This window comes from Doryrhamphus excisus, linkage group LG8, assembly GCF_037039965.1.
Source record: "Doryrhamphus excisus strain RoL-2023G ecotype Guam linkage group LG8, RoL_Dexc_Guam_v1.1, whole genome shotgun sequence".
Lineage (NCBI taxonomy): Eukaryota > Metazoa > Chordata > Actinopteri > Syngnathiformes > Syngnathidae > Doryrhamphus > Doryrhamphus excisus.
The window spans coordinates 6,497,845-6,520,927 of record NC_136364.1 but is presented as its reverse complement, the minus strand read 5'-3'; the positions used below and the strand labels follow the sequence as shown (position 1 = coordinate 6,520,927).

General features: G+C 39.3%; 1 protein-coding gene across 6 annotated transcripts in view; it reads right to left on the bottom strand.

Annotated features, from left to right (window-relative positions):
- The window catches only part of LOC131134153 (muscleblind-like protein 1), a 91,727-nt gene that overhangs the window by 47,192 nt on the left and 21,452 nt on the right, over positions 1 to 23,083 (bottom strand). For all 6 annotated transcript variants that reach the window (XM_058079082.2, XM_058079090.2, XM_058079081.2 and 3 more), the window contains exon 2: positions 10,515 to 11,328. In XM_058079082.2, the coding sequence (XP_057935065.1) occupies positions 10,515 to 10,688 (174 nt within the window). In that variant the 5' untranslated portion in view covers positions 10,689 to 11,328. The remainder of the gene's footprint in view (positions 1 to 10,514; positions 11,329 to 23,083) is intronic.

Below are 23,083 nucleotides of genomic sequence, written 5' to 3'. Positions count from 1 at the left end.
TTCACCATAATTAACGGTGATTGATCGCACCTGCTGCCTGGCGTAGCGCTTAACCAAATCATAGCAAAACACGACAAGACAGGTGTTACCACTATCATTCCGTTCCATCCATTAGTGCCAAAAACCAAATGCATTCCTGTAATTGCGTCTTTATCCAAATCCTTACCAATGTTTTCTTTTCAACAAGACTCAACTGTTGCCAAGCAGACTCATGTAGCCATGACAACCAAGACATTACAGTTCCCCCGTAGACATACATCCCCTCCGCCTCCTTTTGTTTGGACTAACCAACCAGAAACACACGTAGTATGTTATGGGACATTTCGGACCAATTAACTGCTTGACTAGATATGATGAAGTCTGGAATATAGAGTGCCAAGAATGACTTGCTTTAGCGTTATAATGTCATTTCCCTCCCGAGGTCATGTTCATGATTTGGCAGGAAGGTGTTGCAACATTAAGATCAGTGTCGCACTATGCGGACAAAAGTATTGAGACATTTAAGAGTGGGATGGGAAGAACTCTTTTTCTGTGAAAAAATGAACAGATGCAACTTTGTCACTTTGATATTTTGGAAGCAACACATGCATATGCATAACACATGCAGATATGCAAATAAGTTATATATATATTCCAAGAAAAAACTGCATCTCAGCCTTGCCTGTTATTCATTTAAATCAACTTCTGTTGCTTTTTCACCTTTTTGCTGTCGTTTTGATTTTCAAATATTTAAACTTTTTCCCCAAGCTAATTTTCCAAACAAGAAAACTTTATTTTGTTTTGTTTGTTTCTCATAGTATTATGCTTTTTTTGTTTAGTATTTCAGCTCTATGGCACTAAAATTATATTATTTTTCCTTATATTATTATTATTTATTCATGTAAAATTGTGACTTTTCTTGTTAGAATATGACTTTTTTTCTTAATATTATGACTTTAGTATGACTTTTACAATTTCTGATAATAATCTTTAATAATATTTTGACTTAATCCCCATGACTTATTTTGTTTTATTTCTTGCTCATAATATTGTGACTTTTTTCATATTCCATTCCGAGCTACGAAAATTACTTTATTTTTCCTCACAATATTCTGAGTTTATTCTCTTAAAATTGCAACTTCATTTTTCTCCTAAGAATATGACTTTTTTCTTTTAATATTTTGACATTATTCTCATAAAATTACAGGTTTTTTCATTTCTGCATTTTTAAATTTCAAATATATTCTAGTACTTCTCATAATTATGATTTTATTCACATAATATTTTGACTTTATTCTTGCAATTTTTCTGCAAATTTTCTGAAAATTACCACTTATTTATTAGTTGTTTTGTTTGTTTCTCATAATATTATGATTTTAAAAACAAACAACATATTTTTTCTTTAGTATTTGAACTCTTTGCTAATAAAATGCCATCACCTGTTCTAATGTTTTTTTTCTTCGATAATTACATCTTATTCTTTTCATTTCTGCCATTGTTTTCATTTCAACAATTTTCTTCTCCTAAATATGACTTTATTCCAACAATATTTTGACTTTATTCCCAAAATACAATAGCATCTCATACAACCTAATTTTCCAAGAATTTTAACTTTATTTGTTGTTTTGCTTGTTTCCCATAATATTGTGTCTTATTTCTTTAGCATTACATTTCATACTACTAAAATGATGTTATAATATTATGATGTTATTGTCATGATCGGTGTTGTAGCTTTACTGCCGCTTTCTGCCTTTTACCTGCAGTGCACCCTGATCGACAGTAGGAGGGCTGCTCCTGAACACCTTTGGCTAATTTAGACCTGACTATTTAATCTCCGCTCTGAGACCAGCCATCGCCATTGTCCCTCAAGCTTGGCCACGTATATGATATCTACTACTTTCAGTCAGTCGTAATAAACATTTTTGTTTGAAAGTTCGACTCTGCATCTTGGGTTCCTGTTTCTGTTAATATTTTAACTTTTTTTTTACAGCAATTTTGCTGCAATTTTACATTTTAGTTTTTAGAATGACTGGCAGGCAAAAAAAAAAACGGCCCCCGCCCCACACTTTGGATACTCCTGAGGTAACTAACCCATCAGTTGGTTATCATGCCGAAGATGGTGAGCCAGCACATCCTGTCCCACAAGTGACCCACAGACACACTCCAGCAAACGTTCTCATACCTTCTTCTATTTTCATCTGCCATACATGTGAGCCCATAAGTATCTCTGTGTTTTATGTGTTCTGGGATGGAAAGCAAATGCTAGCAAAGTGCACAGCCGCCAGATTCCGCCGTATCAAATATAGAGCATAGGGTCAGTGACATTTAAGAGGAAAATGAGACGCAGGGACCATGCAAAAACACCAGCGGAGAGACACACAAAGCAACTCGCTGACAAAAACCAAGACAACATGTCGAGCAGACGGATCGGCGTCCTCTAGCGAATTCATGTTGTGTCACTCCCTCTCCATCTGCCTCCTGCCTCCGCCCCATTACGCCTTATTTGTCTGCACTCTCGGTTAAACGTTTGTTTAAACCCTGGCACTCCCGCAGAATGACAAACGCCGTTTAAAGGCGGATGGCGAGGTAAAAAGGCGTTAAGGAGGATTTAGACTGGGATGAGACAAACTAACGAGAAGTGATTGGATATTCCGCTCACAGCAGCAGGCGGGAGAAGCAGTGGGACATCACGACTCAAACGGGATGATGTCACTTCGTCGATGCCTCTCAATACGACGTTGGAGTGATACATTTGAGGTGTAGTCACAATAAATCTGTTGTTCCGACTAAAAGCCAAGTGTCCAAAAGGTCAAACAGGACAATCAAATCATGTCCCGAAGTTATTTTGGAATGCGCTAGCGTTTATTTTGGCTGTGATCATGTCTCCATGCTGATGAAGCACATTTTCAGATGGATGTGTGTCTGTGCTGAGACAGCATATCTACAGATGGATGGAAAAACGGTGGCCAAGATCTCTGAGGACATAGAGACATTTAGAGGAGACGTTTCAGGGGGGGCCACTTGTCCATGATTTGAGTGAGACAAAGTTGATAGCTGCTGTCTGGTGTCTGCTGCTTGCTTCATGGCCACAGGCTAATAAAAGCCTCCTTTCGTAATGTCTTGTGTGGGATGAGATATATCCTGTTTAGCCAGGCCTTCTAAATGTATTTGTAAAGCCAATGAGCACACTGGCAGACAATATCGGGCACTTTGTTTTGACAAGCTCTCACTCATGCGTTATATATATACTTCAACCTACAAGTACAGTACCTCACAAAAGAGAGTAGAGTAAAAATATGAAAAATATGAACTCATGAACAATAACAAGAGGTTTTTAGAATCCTGAACGCCTGATCCCAACAACTTATTTATACATGTTTGATTCATTTGTTTATGTTTTGAACGAGCGGCTAAATTAAGTGATGACACAACTCCCCACTAATGCATTTGGTTTCAGAACAAGTTTAAGCCATAAAAACGGCCACTAGGTGGCAGAAGTGCATTTGATTAGAGATCCGGTGGACTATGTTCTACTGCTGATTACTCAAGACAGGAGTCTAATCTTTTCTTTTGGTAGGTTGCATTTTATATTGAATACATAACGTTCTGTGTGCATTGACAGATGAGTCAAAATCGTCCAAAATGGCTGTTACTGAACGGGCTGTCTTTTGAAAAATGGCTGGAATTGAATGAGTTCATGAATAAATGTTTCATTCATTCATTCATTCATTTTCTACCGCTTATCCTCACAAGGGTCACGAGCATGCTAGAGTCTATCCCAGCTGTCTCCCTGGACTGGTGGCCAGCCAATCACAGGGCACATATAGACAAACAACCATTCACACTCACATTCATACCTATGGACAATTTGGAGACGCCAATTAACCTAGCATGTTTTTGGAATGTGGGAGGAAACCGGAGTACCAGGAGAAAACCCACGCACACACGGGGAGAACATGCAAACTCTACACAGAGATGGCCGACGGAATGCGCTAAACACTCATCCACCGTGCAGCCCTAAATATTTCATGGTGATCTATTGTTAGCCAAAAATGTGCATATTGAGTATACGAACATTTTACATATTTCTAAATTGAGCATTTGCAATAAAAAATGAACAAAATGATACAAATGCAAGGCATTCAGAAGATGCATTCAAATGCACGTCATTGACATGTAGTAATCTACATTGGTCACAAGGTGTTAGTAAAGTTAGATTGATTAGACCAGGGGTCGGCAACCCATGTCTATTAAGCCTGTTGTTGTGGCTCCATTTGCAATGCTCCTTAACACTCGAGTGGGTAAAATATCAGACTTCCTAAAAGACCGTGAATGCATCCCGGCTGAGTTCTGACCAGTGATTGGATGAACGCAAGCTAGGGAGGTGGCTTTGGTTGACACGTGAAAGACATGTCTTTTTCAGTATATTCCCAAAGAAATAAACATCTCACAAGTAAATAGAGTTTTTTAATTCTGCACTGACAGATTCCTTTGTCTCCTCTGCCAACATATTCTTGATATGTGACAAAAAAACCCCGAGACGTTTTCAAAATAAGCGCTTAACACTTTCTGAGAAGTAGTCATTTTTTTCAGCTCTGCACACCCTAACCTAACCCTCGGAACCTAACCCCTAATACGAACTCCCTAACTTCCTAACCCTAATCCTACCCTAACCTCCTAACACTAACCCTAAATTAGATATTTATTTATACGGACATTTACAGTATAGAAATTTATCTTGGATACTAGCAAGATACAGTACTCAACACCCGCTGCTTTTCCTCTTCTGAGCTACTTTGATAGTTCAAACTTCCCTCCACATCTGACGCCAATCAGCCTAATTTTTCATATACAAAAAATTTGCATAAAGCAAATCCAGTCTCATGTTGTGAGGTGTATTAAATAAAATACTTTAAAATGACCCTTCAATGGTATACTTATCATAGAAAAAAATCTATATATATCTTTGATTAATTGCGATTAATTACAAGTTAACTATGGACATGGTGCTATTAATCATGATTAAATATTTGAATTGCTTGACAGCCTTAATGTTTGGTATCTACTGACAATGACTAAACACACAGCCACCGAATTTTGACACCCTCGATTTAGGCAATAAATCAGATGAGTCAAAGCTTGCTTTCATTGAGGGCCACATCACAGGTATGGCTGCCCTCAGAGCTGCTACATATGAATACTCTATGCATTATCAATTATCAAGTATCAATTGCTTGTGTATTTGATAATTATTTTTATACTAACAAACTGATGGATAACTTTGAAATCCATCAGTCAAGGTGACAGGGAGATACTCAAGTTTCAGAGGAAAATATGCTTGGAATAGCATGTTGCGTGATCAGATATTTATAGAATTATTATGCATATTTCTTTGTTGACAGAAAATGTATTTTTAGCATTTAATTTGAATAACATTTAATTTTTTACAATTTATCAAGAAAGATTGTTTATTTTTTGACGCAGGCTTTTACGGGCCACATAAAATGATGTGGTAGGCCAGGTCTGGCCCCCGGACCATGAGTTTGACACCTGTGGTCTAAATGTCGGCACTGTAGAAGCTGATACAAGATAATGGTAGATAAATCCATAACTGATTGGTGCACTAATTTGACCAGAGAACATCTTGGTGGTGTTCTCATCAGCAAGGTTCTTGCAGTGATTGTGTATTCTTTATCTCTCATTTAAAGCAGGAAATTAGCGGTGTAACGATTAGTGGTTGCCAATACGATTCAAGGAAGATATTGATTGATTGATTGATGAATTGTTACACCCCTACTAGAAATACAATAAAAAAATGAATAAAATATAAACATATTGCCCCAAAACATGCTGGGAAGTAATGCAGAGGCTGAGTGGAGTGATACATGTAATGAGAGTGAAGAGCATGACAGCGGGAGAAAGAAAGACAGAAGATTAAAGGAGCTGGAGTACGTTTCCCTTTCAAAGACTTCTGATCCAATATGCAGCATCCCGACTGGTTTGGCTGCGGGACCCACCACCGCCCATTTATGGCAAGCGGCGACCCAAATTGCAGACATTTTTCAACTCAAATATCATCTATTTCATGAAAAGACATTGCAGATTGAATTTGAGGGTGTGCAAAATAATAGCGTGTTCCAGCACAAGTTTAATGAACATTCCAATGTGGTCACATGACAGCTTCATGCCTTGACGGCTTCATGCTCTCCTTTGCCGAGATCTTGCCACTCACAACACACTGTGCTTTTCACCTACCATTCACCATGCTCATTTGTTACTACAAATGCCCGGCATGCTTTGCGGGTATGGTTTTGATTCCTGCATAGTCTGTGATAGCTGCAGTTTGTGTTGGCTTATGGTTTCAAATTAAGATCACTTCCTTAAAGGGGACCTAATATGCTAATTTCCGGGCATTTGTATTGAGATTAGGACTCCTATAGAGCAACCAATGCACATTTTGATCTTCCAGAATCTGCACCTATTCCAGCTGAATTTCCTTGGATTTCCATAACATCCATCCATCCGTTTCCTATGCCTTATCCTCACTAGGGACACCGCTTACTAGAGTCACTAGAGGCGGGGTACACCCTGGACTGGTGGCCAGCCAATCACAGGGCACATATAGACAAACAACCATTCACACTCACATTTATACCTCTTGGACAATTTTGATTTTTTTGGCCTCATTCTCTCCGTTCATTCCATTATGAAAGTGGTGCGCACAGAAAGATGCAGAGTGAACACTCTTGTCATCCAGCCTGTGTGGCACAGAGGAACAAGCAGATGAAACACACACGGTTGAGGTCGTCATAATTATTGTTTGGTTAATCGATTAATTAATTATTGTGACATGCCTGGTGCTTCATATAGACAATGTACTGTATCTTTAAGTCAGTGTCTTGGCGGTTTATCCAGTTTATACAGTTAGGTCACCTGCACATATGATGATATACGTATAGTACATTCATTAATTCATTCATTTTCTACCGCTTATCCTCACAAGGGTCGCGGGGGTGCTGGAGCCTATCCCAGCTGTCTTTGGGCGAGAGGCGGGGTACAGCCAATCAGGGCACATATAGACAAACAACCATTCACACCAACCAACAACCATTTCTTTACAGTTCATTTCTCATCATAGAATCATACCTATGGACAATTTGGAGTCGCCAATTAACCTAGCATGTTTTTAGAATGTGGGAGGAAACCGAAGTACCCAAAGAAAACCCACACATGCACAAGGAGAACATGCAAACGCCACACAGAGATGGCCGAGGGTGGAATTGAACTCGGGTCTCCTAGCTGTGAGGCCTGCGCACTAACCGATATATAGTACATGATACTTGGAAATACTGTATCGCCACTTGTGCCTGCAAATAGTTAGCTGAACTTCAGTGGCCGTGTACTTGTACAAGGACAGTAAAGTTGACTCTAATTTGCATACACAGGGGAAGGATGGAAAACATTTGTTTTGATTAGTGTTGGCAGCCCCCCCGTGGAAATGGAAGGACGTTTGGTATGAAACTGCACACCTTCCGTCTTGTCCTTCCCTTACGTGTATCTTTGCAGACATCCCTCCACGCCTGGATGTGTGTTATGGCTCCATGTGCGGATAAAGCACATATATCAAACTGTCATGGAGGAACACTGTGGAATGCCCTGGCACTCACAGCTGGGTCTGTTTTCATGATCCCAGCAGGCCCCGGCAGCCCACCCGCCGCATTTGGCCACGCTTGTCTTACCTGTACCTACCGAACCCAGCACAGGCATCCCGGCAACCAAGCAGCCTGCATTTCTAATCATAATAATAACGATAATGATAGTAATACAGAGGGCAGCTGAGGCAGAAACAGGCTCCGCTGTAAGCCAAGGTAAGCCACGGTTGGCTTGACAGACTCCCAGTCCTGTTCTCCGGTTGCATGGCTTGCCAATCAGATAGGAGCCAAATCACACGCCACTCACCAATAAATACACACCGGCCCCGACAATGCCAATGAACCACTTGTCTACAAGCTGGAATAAAGAGAGTGTCGGCAAATCCCTTCATCTAGGTCTCTTCATTGGTCGCGGCACATTCTAAAAATATCGTTTAACAAGTACAATACACAAAAAAGTAAACCAATAGTCATTTTACAAGAAAAAAGTTACTATTTAAGGTTCTAATTAGGGGTGTCCAATAATTATTGAACCGATATCAGCATAAAAATGCAATATCAGTTCATATCGTTTTTTTCCCCAATCATGAAAACAGATATCAGTATAGGAAATTGAGAATTGGACCATATCAGCATATTGGACATAGTAGTAATGTTATGAGAAACAAACAAACAATGAATAAAGTTGGCATTTTTTGGAATGATGCAGGAAAAGTTATAATATTATAACTTATACAGTTATAACTGTAATATTATAACTTATTATAACTTATACAGTTATAATATTATTAACATATAACATGTTATAATATTAATAAAGTCAAAATAATGATAAAAAAGTCATATTCTAACCCAAAAAATCAAGTCATGCGGAAAAATTATTATGTAAAAATATGATGTAAATATGAGGCTGACGAGTGGTTAGTACACAGGCCTCACAGCTAGGAGACACGAATTCAATTCCACCCTCGGCCATCTCTGTGTGGAGTTTGCATGTTCTCCCCGTGCATGCGTGGGTTTTCTCCGGGTACTCCGGTTTCCTCCCACATTCCAAAAACATGCTAGGTTAATTGGCGACTCCAAATTGTCCATAGGTATGAATGTGAGTGTGAATGGTTGTTTGTCTATATGTGCCCTGTGATTGGCTGGCGACCAGTCCAGGGTGTACCCCACCCCACTAGGATAGGCTCTTCCCCGCAACCCTTGTGAGGATAAGTGGTAGAAAATGAAAAAAATAATATTTATTATGAGAATATATGAGAAACTAACAAAAAAGTCAAAAAAAGTTGTCAATGAAGTCAAAATATTATGCGACTGAAGTCATAATTACAAGAAGAAAATTTCCAAGAGGAAAGTTGAAACAGTTGTACATTACGTATGGGAATAAAGTCAAACTATTAGGAAAAGAGAATTGATGAAGAATATTTATATTCGGAACGCCCACCTTCCTAATCTTTCCAAAAGCACATGAAGTTTGAAGTCAACTTAGTGTGGACGTTTCCACGCTGTCCCACTTGAAGGTACAATTGAAACACATTTGAAGCTTCCAGGTTACCAATCCCTCAACTTGTCAGCCTTTCATGTCTTGGGGAGAGAGTGAGAAAGCGGAGCTGCCCAGTGGGAGTGTGTTGTCTCAGTGCCAGGGCAAAAAATAGAGTCAATTGCAGAGCTTTCCGAGAACACCCTACTATGCTGCATGACCTCAAAATAAAAAACACACACATCAAACATCAAGTGTGTGCTGCTCTAATTCTCCCCCCGCCCGTTCGGCCAGCTCCTGTGACCAAAAAGTGGAGTCCCAGCGCTAAATGTATGTGCCAAATGCCAATGAAGGAGTCTCTCAATCGGATTCACAGATGTTGATGACGGCCCCGTCTCGGCTTACAGCGGAACACACAGACAAATAGACACAACATTAGGTACACTGGCATAATCTAATGAGCTGTCTTAAAAGGTCCCATATTATGATCGCTTGTGTGTGGCTGTAATGTTAATGAACTGTAAAACTGTTATACCGTTATACTCTTTACAGTTCATTTCTCATCATAGAATAAATATTTCAACTATTTCAAAAATTATATTTGTCCTCATAATATTACAAGATTATTTTTGTAAAAAATTGAGACTTTTCCTGGTTAAAATATGCCTTTTTTCTCTTCATATTTGGAGTATTACTTATAAATTTAGAGCTGTTTTTTCCATTTCTGTTGTTGTTTTTTCTCCAATGACTGCAACTGTCTTCATATCAATGTTCTTTTATGATTATGGCTTTATTCCCATCATGTTTTGACTTTTTTCCTTGTAAATTATATTTTATATATATATTATATATATGTAATTATATGTTTTTGCCGAATCACGGGGAGAACATGCAAACTCCACACAGAGATGGCCGAGGGTGGGAATTGAACCCTGATCTCCTAGCTGTGAGGTCTGCGCGCTAACCACTAGACCGCTGTGCTATGATTTTTTTTAATATTTTGACCTTATTCTCTGAACTTTGTAAGTTTTTCTGCAACTTTCCAAAAATTACAACATCATTCACTGTTTTGTTAAAAATTTATTTTTTCTTTCATATTTAAACTTTTTGCTACTAAAATGATGCTATTTTTCATCATAATTAAACAATAACTTTTTGTCATTAGACTTCAACTTTTTTGTCTTAATTGTTGATTTTTTTGTTTTTTTTTTAGAATATGCCGCTGCTCTTTGGTGTCCTCCAATAAGATAAAATCATTAAGTAGCACTGTTTTTTCTGTTACGAATCACCACAGCGTTGGTCTCACTGTGATTGCGTAGTAAATAAAACATGCACTCTCGACTCTTCTGTATTGCAAGCTGTTAAAAAAGGCAAACAGTGCAGAGGTGATCAGAGTCGCTCACCTTGAGCGAGTCAAAACAGGCGATGACTCGGCCGTTCTCCACTTGACAGCTCTTGGCAGGGTGAGCGAACTTGCACTCGTTGTCCGGTCGTGAACACGTTCCTCTTTGGAATTCCCGGCAAACCTCCAAAGTCAGCCACTTTGTGTCCCGAATGGGTGCCACGTTCACCGCCATTTTGAAGCAGCAGCGGCAGGAGCAGCCGGGGGGGGGCAGATGAAGAGTAATGTATATCCAGCGAATGCGGGTATGAGCGCTCCTGTGTGTCGTAATGAGGATGAATAAGTCAATGACATGGGAGAAGGTGGACTTTAAACGTCTTTGTCAGGATGCCGTTGGAGCCTAGGAGGCCTCTTGGAGGGGGCGGGGGTCTACCACCTGTAGCTCATCCTTAGGGAGGGTTTGGCTCAAACAGGAAGCCTTTAGTGGTCAGATGTTGCACCGTTTAATCTCCCCAACGCTATCAAGCTTGCTCCTCTAAAGTGTCAGACGAGAGGATGCTAAAACATTATTGATTGCGTCGGCCCATGATGGGAAGACGCAGGGCTCGGGGGGAGGAGAAGGGTGTGGTGGCGGGACAAAGGAGAAGCCACGTCTTTCCCGCTCACAGGAGCTGATGGGATCTGTCGGTCCTTAACATCAGGCTCTATCTGCAGAGGAGCAAAGAGGGGGGATGCTGGGATAAGGAGGACGGAGGTAGGGGTGCGGTGCACAGCGTCCTTGGCCGGGGAAGTCAGCGCTGGTGAGTCTGACGGGCCCAGAAGCCCAGGTGATTCAGTGCAGAACCACAGGCAGGCGAGCAAGAAGGCACTTCTCTCTGTGGAGAAGGAGGGAATAATGTCAGTGGGACAGGACAACATTCAGTGGTGGCTTGACTTTCCCTGCTCATTATCCCTGTTTTTCCCAGTGGTGTGTGAAAGGCAAACAGGAATACTGAGTGAAAGCGTTCAAATGGTCGTTTGGCACGAGATGAGCATGTCAACTTTTTTTTAAAAAGCAGGCTTCACTCCACATCTTAAAATAACACACAAATAAACATAAACGAATACAGTTAGAGATGTAGCAATATTTTTGTGTTTCTTCTGCAAATAGGCTAAGCTAGTGTGATGCTGCTGTTGTGCAGACAAGGTGTCGAGGGAGTCCAGTTTTTGGGTCTTAGGATCTTGTCTCTGTCATTCACAAACCATGTGGTCCTGGTGGCCTGTGACCTTCAGTATTTACTGGGACAGTTTGGTTCTGAGTGCAAAGCTTCTGGGATGAGACTCAGCACCTCCAAATCAGAGGCCATGGTTCTCAGTCGGAAAAGGGTGGAGTGCCCCCTCTGAGTTGGGGGGTCCTGCCCCAGGTGGAGGAGTTCAAATATGTCGGGGTCTTGCCCGTTCCTTTGTTTTTTTACCAAAAGAACAAAATCGCCCAACCACCGTAGGGTGTCCAGATGCCTCCTGGACACCTGTGTTCTGGGCATGCCCAGCCAGGAGGAGACCTAGGACACACTGGAGAGATTATATCTCACAGCTGGCCTTGGAATGCCTTCGTTTCTGCTGCCCCCGCAACCCGGATAAGCGAAAGAAAATGCATGGATGGATGGATATTACATTACTTTTGCAAAATTATGACATTTTCTTGTTGCATTACAATTTGTCTGTCGTAATATTTTGACTTTATTCTTGTAAAATTACTACAGATTTTTTAATTTGTTGTTATGTTTTTTTTGTTTTTTTTTTTTGCTCAATTATATTTTTAGAATGTGCCAGTCAAACAACAACCATGGCCTGCAAGTGGCCCCGGGCCGCAGTTTAGACGATGATGTACTGTAATCCCTCATTTATGGCAGTTAATTGGTTCCAGACACAAAAGTGCTCAATCGGTTTCCGTAAGGTAGAATTCCTTCTTTATATATCAAATTAAAATTTAAAAAAACATAAAACTTGTTAACCTTCTAAATATGCTTTTTAACATTATTGGAGCCGTCTAGACATGAAGTAACACCCCTATAGTCAGCTTTACACCCATATTACACAATCTAGTCCATGTAATCAGAGAAAATGTAAGCAGTAAATCAGACTCTTGTTACTATGATGATGATTATTATTGAATCATTGAAGCCTGCAATAAAAGCCTGTTGTTTGGGCAATCAACTACAGTGCTTCTCTGCCTCTCACTAAACATTACATTAACGTTACTGACATCTAGTGACCGGTATAGAGTTCTACATTTCATTGAATGCATCTTCCGAATGCCTTATATTTGTATTTTATTACATTTAATCATTTTAATGCTTGAAAATACTTTATAAAATATGTAACATTTGATTAAATATGCATATTATGACTAATAATAAGCTATATTATTGATTGTATATTTGAACATGAATTCAGACATGTTACATGTACTACACATTCAGGTTTTTGATGATGTTGATCAATAATATTGTGCGAAAAATTCATTTTATTGTGTGATGTATATAAAAATATTCTTTAACTCAGACGGTGCCATGAGTTTTGTCACAGAGCTGTCAATCTTCCCAGCTGTAAATGAGATGGGAATCATCCCTTGAGCTGCTGGGATGTTTCTAATATCGGAGTTGGCAGCTGGCCACTGTGAAGGGAGAGGAGGGCCATGTGAGGTCTCTCATCACAACGGGAGGAAGAAGTGATGATATTCTCTTCCACTTCCTTGTTAGATCAGCTCAAACAAACTCATTCTGACCTCCACGCTCACTCTGGGATGTTGAAACGGCCACCGCCCCTTCTCCCTCCCAAAAAAACTGTAACAGCTGCTCCATGCACAGCAAGCGCCCCCATGCCCACGGCCCACATGTTGTTACATCACGTCTTCATTCAGCCTACGCACTCCAACAGATGTGTTTGTGAATACGCTATTGTCATATTGTCAGGGCTTTATTTAAACACCACTTTTCAACTTTTTCTGTCTACAAAAAAAACACTATGTTATTATTCTGTCTTGTTCCTAAGAAAAAAACATGCACAAAATAGAAATCTGCTCTTAGTAGACTGCCCACTAATATTAATTACGAGACTTCAGACGTAAACAGAATGGCCACACTGCCCTTGGGTTATTTTATTTCATCATCATGATTAATTATTTTACAGCAGGGAATCACTAACTAATCACTAACTAATCGCTAATTAGGATAGCTACATGGTGAAAAACAGTGAGCACCGCCTTACACTATGGAAGTCCGCTTTTCACTTGCATTGAACGCATCACAAAAAGCAGTCAGCTGGGATAGGCTCCAGCATACCTCCGCGATCAATGTAAAGTATTCAGAAGACCCTTGACGTCACATCTTGATTGGCCCAAACTCTTCTCCAGTCGGGAACACATTCATAGCAGCACACACAAGCAAGCTTATTAATGTCTCAAATGGCTTATTTAGTGTCATTATTTGTACTATATTGGATGAAGTGGTGTTATTCATGTCTAGAGGGCTCTAATAGTGTTAAAAACATATTCAAGTAGTGATTTTCTATTCAACCATCCATCCATTCATCCATCTTTCCATCTATTTTCTATGCCGCTTAACTTCACAGGTATGTCTTTGGGCGAGAGGCGGGGTACACCCTAGGGCACATATAGACCAACATATAGAACAATCATTCACACTCACATTTATACCTACTAATTTGCAGAAATGCACTTACCACGGAACCTATTTACCGCCATAAAGGAGGGGTTGTACTGTGAATATTGGGACATGCAATACATCCAACCAAGAAGCAAATAGAGTAATGCATCATGTCTTTCAGTCCTTCCAGGATTTTGAGAGTTTTTTGTGATCATTGTGGCCTAAAATGTGTGATTTTAGAGTGGATTTTTCACAAAGTGAAATGGTAAACTAACAAAAATGACATCTATAGTTCATAGCAGCAGCCCATCATTGATGCTGCAGACGACTAAACTATGTAAACTCCCCAGGTTCATTACTATAGAAATAACCTTTTCTACTTAATAAAGTAAGAACAACAGCTGTACACGGACTACTCTAAAGTATATCCAAGCTTTATAGAATCCTCCCTTGAAAAAACATGCAAAACAAAAACAACAGGATGCAACGATTCCACTATTTTTGTAAAGCAACTCCTGTGCATATGCTAAGAAGTTATATATAGTATTTCAACAAAAAAACTTCTCAGCTTGCTTATACACAGTACATGAAAAAGCATATTAGTACAATTATCTTCACACCTTGACCTTTTCCCCCATTTTTGCAATTTTTAAAATACATTTTCCAGCTTTCTTTGATAATTTTCTTCTCATCATATTATACTACATTATATTATTTTTATTATATTGGGTTATTTCTATTTATTATTATTAAATTGGTTTTTTATTATTATATTTATTCCCAAAATATTTTGACTTATTCCCATAATATTCAAACTTTTTCCCAGCCAAATTTTAAATAAATTACAACTTCATATTGTTTTTTGTTTCTCATAATATTACGACTTTTAAAAAAGTAATTTTTATTTAATATTTAAACTCTATGCTAATAATGTGCCATAATTTTTCCCTCATAAAATTACCAGTTTATTCTGATAATATTGCATTTTTCCCCATTAGAATAGGAATAATTTAATACAAATATTTTATTTTTTTGACTTTTTTCTAATAAATTACTTTTTCAGAAACCTAATTTTCCAAAAACAATAAATGTATTTGTTGTTTTGTTTGTTTCTCATAACATTCAGATGTCTTGTTTAATATCTCAACTTTGTGCTACTAAATTCTTCATAATATTACAATGTTATTCTCTTAAAATTACTACTTTTTATTTCTAGATTACAACTATATGACTGACTATATTCTATTCTATATATTCTATATTCTACATATAAATTACTATTGATTTTTCCATGTTTGATAGTTGGACTCAAACGGCCCCCAGGTCACACTTGGAGACCCCTGCATGCAACTATGCCTTTCAATATGTTCTTTATTCAGCGTATATTGAGGATGAGTGTATTTACCAACATCTGTGAACCAACAGTTTCATCTGCTGCCATTTATGGAAGTGAGGACATGGGTGGGCCTTGCAGGGACACATTGCTCAATCCTGTAGGGTCTGGTCTTTATAACCAGATTGGGGCAGTTACGTCTTTGGTGGAGTAGTTTTTAGGTCAAAAGTGATATTCTGGGCTACGTTTACGTGTGGAAGTGTATGAGGCAAAAAATAGAGCAACAAAATGAGCCTCCTGGATGGCATTCTAAGGCTGTTAGTACCTGACTATTGTTACAACGTCTCCCCAAATGCACCTACGGGGCCAGATGTTAGGATCATTTTTCGGTGTGCAAATAAAACACAAAGACAATGAAATATGCCTGGAGGATATTAAGGTGGTGGATTTTTTAAAAAGTGATTCAAATATGCATGCAGCAGGTGTGAGCAATAATTCAAATGAGCCTGTCCATATCTGCAATGGTGTTCTGGTGTGGAATGCTACCAAAAGGAAAGCAGCACTGAATGAAGGAGGGAGTGCAGAGAAGCATCATTGATGTTTCACTATATAGGGGCAGAATGTCACTGAAGGACGGCGGCCCATCTCTTATCCAAATTGCTCCCCCGGCTCACACTGTCAATGCAGACTCTTAATGAGCCAATGTTTGCAAAAAAAGGCCTTATTGCACCCAGTGTGCATTACACAGCATGTACAAGCAGTGGACACAATATAAGGTACACCCGCAGACATCCACATTAAAAGGATAGAGTTAAAGGGGATCTACGATGCTTTTTCCACTTTTCCGACCTATAAATGTAGTTAGAATGTTGTATTCTCGTGTAAAACCATGCCAAGGTTTCAGATCATTGCATATTTGAAGTGAGCCCTGAAAGAAGTTTGGAATCAGAAAGTTATTTCTAACACTGGCTCACTGTGATGTCACAGTGGTCCCACTTCCTTAAATGGGTGTGCCAGGGTGCAAGCTGTAGGCCTGCCCTCCTCGTGGTCTGTCTTAGGAGTGTGACCAATCACAGCGGAGTGGGCATGCCCGTAGGAGGGCCGAGGATAGAATACATTAAAACAGACCGTTTTGGAAAACCAAGGAAATGCAGCTGGAATAGGTGCAGATTGTGGAAGCTCTAGAAAGCTTTCTGTGCAGGTTATCGTGTGTAGCTGCTCTATAGGAGTCCACAACTCAATACAAAGAGTCCAAAATGAGCAAACAAACAAAAAAAACAATAAAAATTGAAAAATGTGCCAAAATATTGAGAGAAACTACATTTTTAAATATAATAGGAAACAAAAAACAGCACAGCACAGTTAAGTGTAATGACACATGAATAAAGTTAAAATATTAAAAGGCAAAAGTTTGATTCTAATGAGAAAAGGTCACAATTTTATGACAAAAAACTTTTAATATTATGAAAATGAATAATGTTGTTTTAATAACATAGATCTGAAATAATAAAATAATATTTTTTAAGTTGTAATATAATGAAAGACAAACTAAATAATTTAGGTTCTAATGTTATAAGAATAAAGGCAAAGTATTATGAGAATAAAGTTGGAATTGTGCAAAGGAAATGTATAAAAGAAAGGTGAAATAGTTGAAAAGCGCCTGCAGAAAAAGAAAAAAAAACATGCGAGAACTCTGAACAAAGAACTCGTAAGTCGAACTCTTAACAAGAAAAAAGTTGCAACTTTATGAGAATAAACTCATCAGAATATGAGAAAAAATAATATCCCTTTAGGAGCACAGAGTGATAAATATAATTTTTACAGTAATAATATTATGAGAAATAAAAACTCAAAATAAAATTGCCAGTTCTAATGGTTATGATAAGAAAATGTATAGCCATAATTTAGTTAAATATTTTGATTTTTTTTTTTTTTATTGAGTGAGGCTTTTTCACCTCCATGGCAAATCTGAATTATGCAATTCTTTTCTTGAAATATATACTTTATACTGTAACTTCTTAGCCAGTGAGCTCAAAATAACACGCTCATTGAACACGTTGCCAGTGCATCTGCCTCCACTTTACAGGAAGTGGTATTGTCTCCCATAGATTCCTTTCTGGAATAAAATGTAACCTTTCTATGTGAATCACGTCCACCCACGCTGAAAAGGGATTTGGAGTTGAAGCATCCGTCCAGTGTGAGAAAATATTTGCAAGTCCTTGACAATCACCAAAAGCCATCAGGAAAGGCTAAGAACACCCCCTGCCAGCCCCAAACGACCCTAGTCACACCGCCTGTAGCCTTCAGTATTCAATATCGCCGTCAGTATTGTTCTACAACTCCACTAGGACAGTACATAACCGAAAACAGTGAACACTTTGAGGTGGTGATGGAGGTCATGCTTTTAAAAACATTCTCACTTTTCACCTGAAAAATTTAAATCAACTGAACTTTGAAATAGTTCAAAATTGAAATTCGAAATATGAACGTCAACTCATATTACTGGTCTGCAAGCAAAATTCTTCCAGAGCAATTGTAGTGACATTTTTTTGGTTTAGCTGACTAATAAAGAAGAAGTAAGTCAGAAGTGCAGATTGGCTATAGTTTCAAAGATACAGTATTGGGTCAAAATACAAAATGTATGCAAAACAAGGCTAAAATAAAGTAGTCTATCAGAAGGTACAGTGTGTTTACAAGAAAGCAGTTCAAGTGAACATGTTCCACTTCCATTGACGGACACTGAGCACATGAATACACTGAAAGCGTGGAACCGCGGTACGACTTCAAATTGCAATTAGACGAAGCAATCCCGCCAAGGCCGTGCTGCTCTCTCATCAACAGCAGCGACAAAAGGAAGCAGAGATAGGGTCCATTTCATAAATAAATGAATCTGTGACTGGGGCTGACTGAACAAGGCTAAAACTGTGAGGAATGACTATGGCTGGTGAGGAGAGGAATTATATAAATAAAGGCATCATCAATAAGCATCTCAGCGTGTGTGAATAATGCATGCGGCCATTTCCCATAGCTGCAGGCAGCAGAGATGATTACACCATCACATCACAACTCTAGCCAAAGTTGAAGAAGAGAGAGAGGGTTGGAAGGCACACCCAACACCCTTTGACCTCTGCCCCTGCAGGAATATAGCAAACTCATCTCACCAGCAACTATATTGCTGATTCAAAATATAGATCGTATTTGTATTGTATCTCCTACGCTACTCTATTGATTAGATGTGGGAGAAAATATCGATCCTGTGATAAAACGGATCGTAATCTCTTATGATGCATTACTGATTCACCACTATCACATATGGATATTGTTGCTGACCAAGAATTTTTTTTTATTCTTAAATGTGCAAAAATGTACGTTTTAACACCTTTTCCATGTATTGGGCCACGCGGTGGACAAGTGGTTAGCACGTAGGCCACACAGTCAGGAGATTGGGAAGACCGGGGTTGGAATCTGCGCTCGGCCATCTCTGTGTGGAGTTTGCATTCGTGGGTTTTCTCCGGGTACTCCGGTTTCCTCCCACATTCCAAAAACATGCTAGGTTAATTGAAGACTCCAAATTGTCCATAGGTATGAATGTGAGTGTGAATGGTTGTTTGTCTATATGTGCCCTGTGATTGGCTGGCCACCAGTCCAGGGTGTACCCCGCCTCAGCTCCAGCACCCCCCGTGACCCTCGTGAGGAAAAGCGGTAGAAAATGAATGAATGTTTCAACTATCATCTGCAGTCTTCTTCAGGAGGGTCAGCGAACCCACCCGGTTGGCCACGCCCCTCTATTTGTTTGATGATCTGAAATATTTAAGTGTGACAAACGTCCAAAACAAACAAGCTGTGTATGTTTCCTCATCCCCATTTCTACTTTATTCTACTAAAATTTATCTGTATAATATCATTAGTTTATTGTTGTAAAACTGCACCTTTTTCTCTTAATATTTTGATTTTTTGAAATTTCTCTATTTCAACCACCAAACGCGTGGGTTTTCTCCGGGTACTCCGTGTTTGTCTATTGCAGATGTTGTTCTGTCATTATATCAATTGCACTGTATCAGCGTATCTGTGGCAACACAATAATAATAATAATAATATTGCAACATTACTCCATAATTCACAGACATATTAACAACAAGGGGCAATAATGCAGCTCCTTGTTTGTGTAAAGCCATGAGTTCCGGTGCTAATGTTGTTGCTATAATGGTGCTGCTCATTTGGCTCCACTGCTTTATTTGTAGGCTGTGGCAATAAGCCTCATATAGTCTAGGGTGCTTACTTTTCATTCATGATAATAAAACACGGTTCTCCTACTGGTAAAGTTGTGAATTTCCTTCCCTGCAAGACTATTTTCTTCTACTTTATTCTTTCTATCAAAGCAAAAGCAATGGGGTCTTCTCGCTAGACTCGCTTGAACTCTGATCTGTGAAGTTTGCAGTCTGCACCTTTGCTGCAACCTCAGCTCAGCAAAGAAGGGAGGGGAAAAAAAACTTGGCGTGGTAATTCAGTAATATGAGCAGTTAAAGGGCGCTGACTGACGCTGCAAAAACCAGATGTCGGATGTGTCGTATTACAAGCGCATCGCTGGCGGAGCAGGACGCTACAGTTGATGTCCGACCTGAGCTGACCTTTAAACTGATAGGAGGACCGGGGGAGGGGGGCGAGCCCAGCCCAGCGGTGGTTACGGGGATGGGAAGAGCGATGCCGGCTAAAAGTGCTAATTAGTACAAGCTGGTGAGAGGCTGAGGTTGGCCGAGAGGCTGTAACAAGGTGACAAAGTGTGTGCGCTGTCACAAAGTGTCCCTCTCTGTCTCCCGACGTATAATTGAAGCAAAGTTCATGTTGTGTGTGTTTCCCCATTTGGGCGGACAAGCTTGGCTAATGAACGTCATGTTTGGAGCAGATGATTGACTCATTTCGAATTTCTAACTAGAGGTTACAAAGGTCAAAATGAGTGGCCGTTAAACGATATCGATGATGCTGACAGACTGACAGGAGAATATTTGGACACCCCTGCTTTAAAGTGACAACACATAGACATGAAACTCGCAAATCATAGATTAAACAGTAGCTCTTTCTAAGTAGGAACCAATTACGAGCTAAAATGAACTCACAATCAGCTTGTCAACCCACTGGGAATCGCTGGAGGCCATTACTCGATACAGTATAACAGTCTGACTCATGGTGTCTTCTTGCTATTTTAGTGCTGCCTCTGTCCACCAGAGGGACCAGAAAACCTTGAGGGAGGCTGACATCATTGCAGCACCCGGCAGCAATAACCAATGAAATGCTTTGCTGGGATGAAATACCTTATGGGATGAAGTTAAAATTTTCATTGTAAACTCGTATTGGTACTTGCCTTGTATATTTCTTACCTAGATTTTGAGTGTTTGAGTTGCTGTGTGATGATTTTAGAGTCCTTTGTGAGATGACACTGTGAAAAGACAGACTGTTATATTAATAATGACCACTTGTAATTCCCGATGGGTTGACAAGCTTGTTGTGTGTTTTCTCAAAGATTATGATTGACTCCTGTCAAATAAAGACCTGGGCGGTCCTCACGGGTTCATGCGCACCATGCCTTATAAACCGGTGCGGTTGTATACTGTATGTACAAATCAGTTTTGCTCTCTAAATTTAGTCGGTGCGGCTTAAACATCAGTGCGTCTTATACACCATAAATTACAGTATTTGAAGTAGTTTGCGTAAAGTTTGTAGTATCCACTGAAAATGACAGAACAAATAGCTGGCAACACAAATTCTACAAATTTCCCCACTGAGGGACGAATAAAGGCATATCTTAAATGAGCATTAATACAATTGTTTGTGCCATGTGGTCAAGAGCTGCATGAGTGTTGACGGTGCAGGGGTGCTGTGGCTCATTGAGAGGAAACACAGATTCCATCATGTACTGTGTACTTCCATTGTGTATTTATGATGCAGAGCATGATCCCCGCCTTGGCAACGTGGGGTGCATGGCAGTTTTCCATAACTCACCCATGTTCACACATCAAGTCCATTTTAGGACACCAAAGACAGACTTTCTGGAAACTCTGGCCTGTGCGAAGACTAGAAATATTTGTGTAACTCCACTCTCCATGTAAATAATACCCTTTCCCCTGACTTTTTAGATGCTGAAGGCTCCCGCTCACCTATAACCCTAATGATATAGAAAATGGACTCTCATTTTCTATTGTGGAATAGGTGTGAGTATGTTCCCAAGAGGAAAAAAAAAACAGGAGCATGTTCGAATCTACCACCCTAACAACAAGACATTGAGTATGTGGATGTATCTCAATCACTGCCTGTTCGCTCATTCATCATCATCGTCATGATTGGCTGCACTCACAGCATCATGTGACTTTGATTAGCAGAGCTCCCCTTTTAAGAGTAAACGTCTTGATTCTATTTGCTCGCCCTCTTCTGTATCACCCTCTCCCAACCCCCGGGTTCCTTTGCACAGTGCACACAGGGTGCTGCGCCATCACAGAAATGTGCTGCAAGGTCACGAGCGTTGCTGCAACAAGAGAAACGGCTTTGAAGGCAAGGACAAAGTGGCTAATGGTGTCAGGTCCTCTGTGGTATCAATGCAATATGAGGTAACATCCATTACAAGCTCAGAGCAGCCGCAGACGCAATCATTTTATAGACAAGGATGAGAAAATAGCTATCAAACTGTACTGAAATATGATTACCATCATCATTATCATTTTTATGTATTTTAATACATAAAAATAACATTAACAACAGCAAACGATGAAACATCAGCAGTTTCAATGAAAAATCAAATTTTCTAAGAATAACATAATCAAAAATTAAGAAAAATACAGTCATTGTCGTAGCATCAAGCTGAAATATGTTTTCAAAAGACTGTTAAGTCATTATGTTATGAAAATAAGGTTGAGGAATGATAATAAAGTCAAAATATTATGGCAATAAATAGAAACAGATGGAACATTTAAAAAAACATCAGCAGTAAAAAAACAACTGTAATACAATGAGAATAAAGTCAAAATATGAAGTGAAAAAATTATATTCATTATATTTTAATGTGAAAAAGTCATACTTTTACGGCAATAAAGTCATATTATTATGAGGAAAAAAATCATATGAGTAGCATGAATTTGAAGTATTAAAGAAAGCTGTGATTTCTTTGCACAGCCTTAATGTTACATTTTGTTTACATTTTGTGTACATTTTCTACATGATTGACCTCAGTGGCAGTCATGTTTTCAAATGCAAAATCAAGCATTACGCTACAAAGATTTGAAACTTCTGAATTTTACTTAATGATGATGTTAATGTAGACTAGTGTTTTTCAACCTTTTTTGAGCCACGGCACGTTTTTTTTTACATTGGAAAACATCACTAAGTCTATAGGAGGAAGGAGCTCGGTGTTGCCACACGGGCCGATAGTACATTGCTCTGCCAGCCTTTACACCACGGACACTCGACAGTAGCCATGTTTACATGAGGAGTTTTGATGATGATTAATAAATGTTAATCTCGGTATGCTAACCGAGGTGTATGCTAAACAATGTGTATGCTACCCGAGGTGTATGCTAATCGAGGTGTATGCTAACCGAGGTGTATGCGAAACAATGTGTATGCTAACCGAGTTGTATGCTAACCGAGGTGTATGCTAACCGA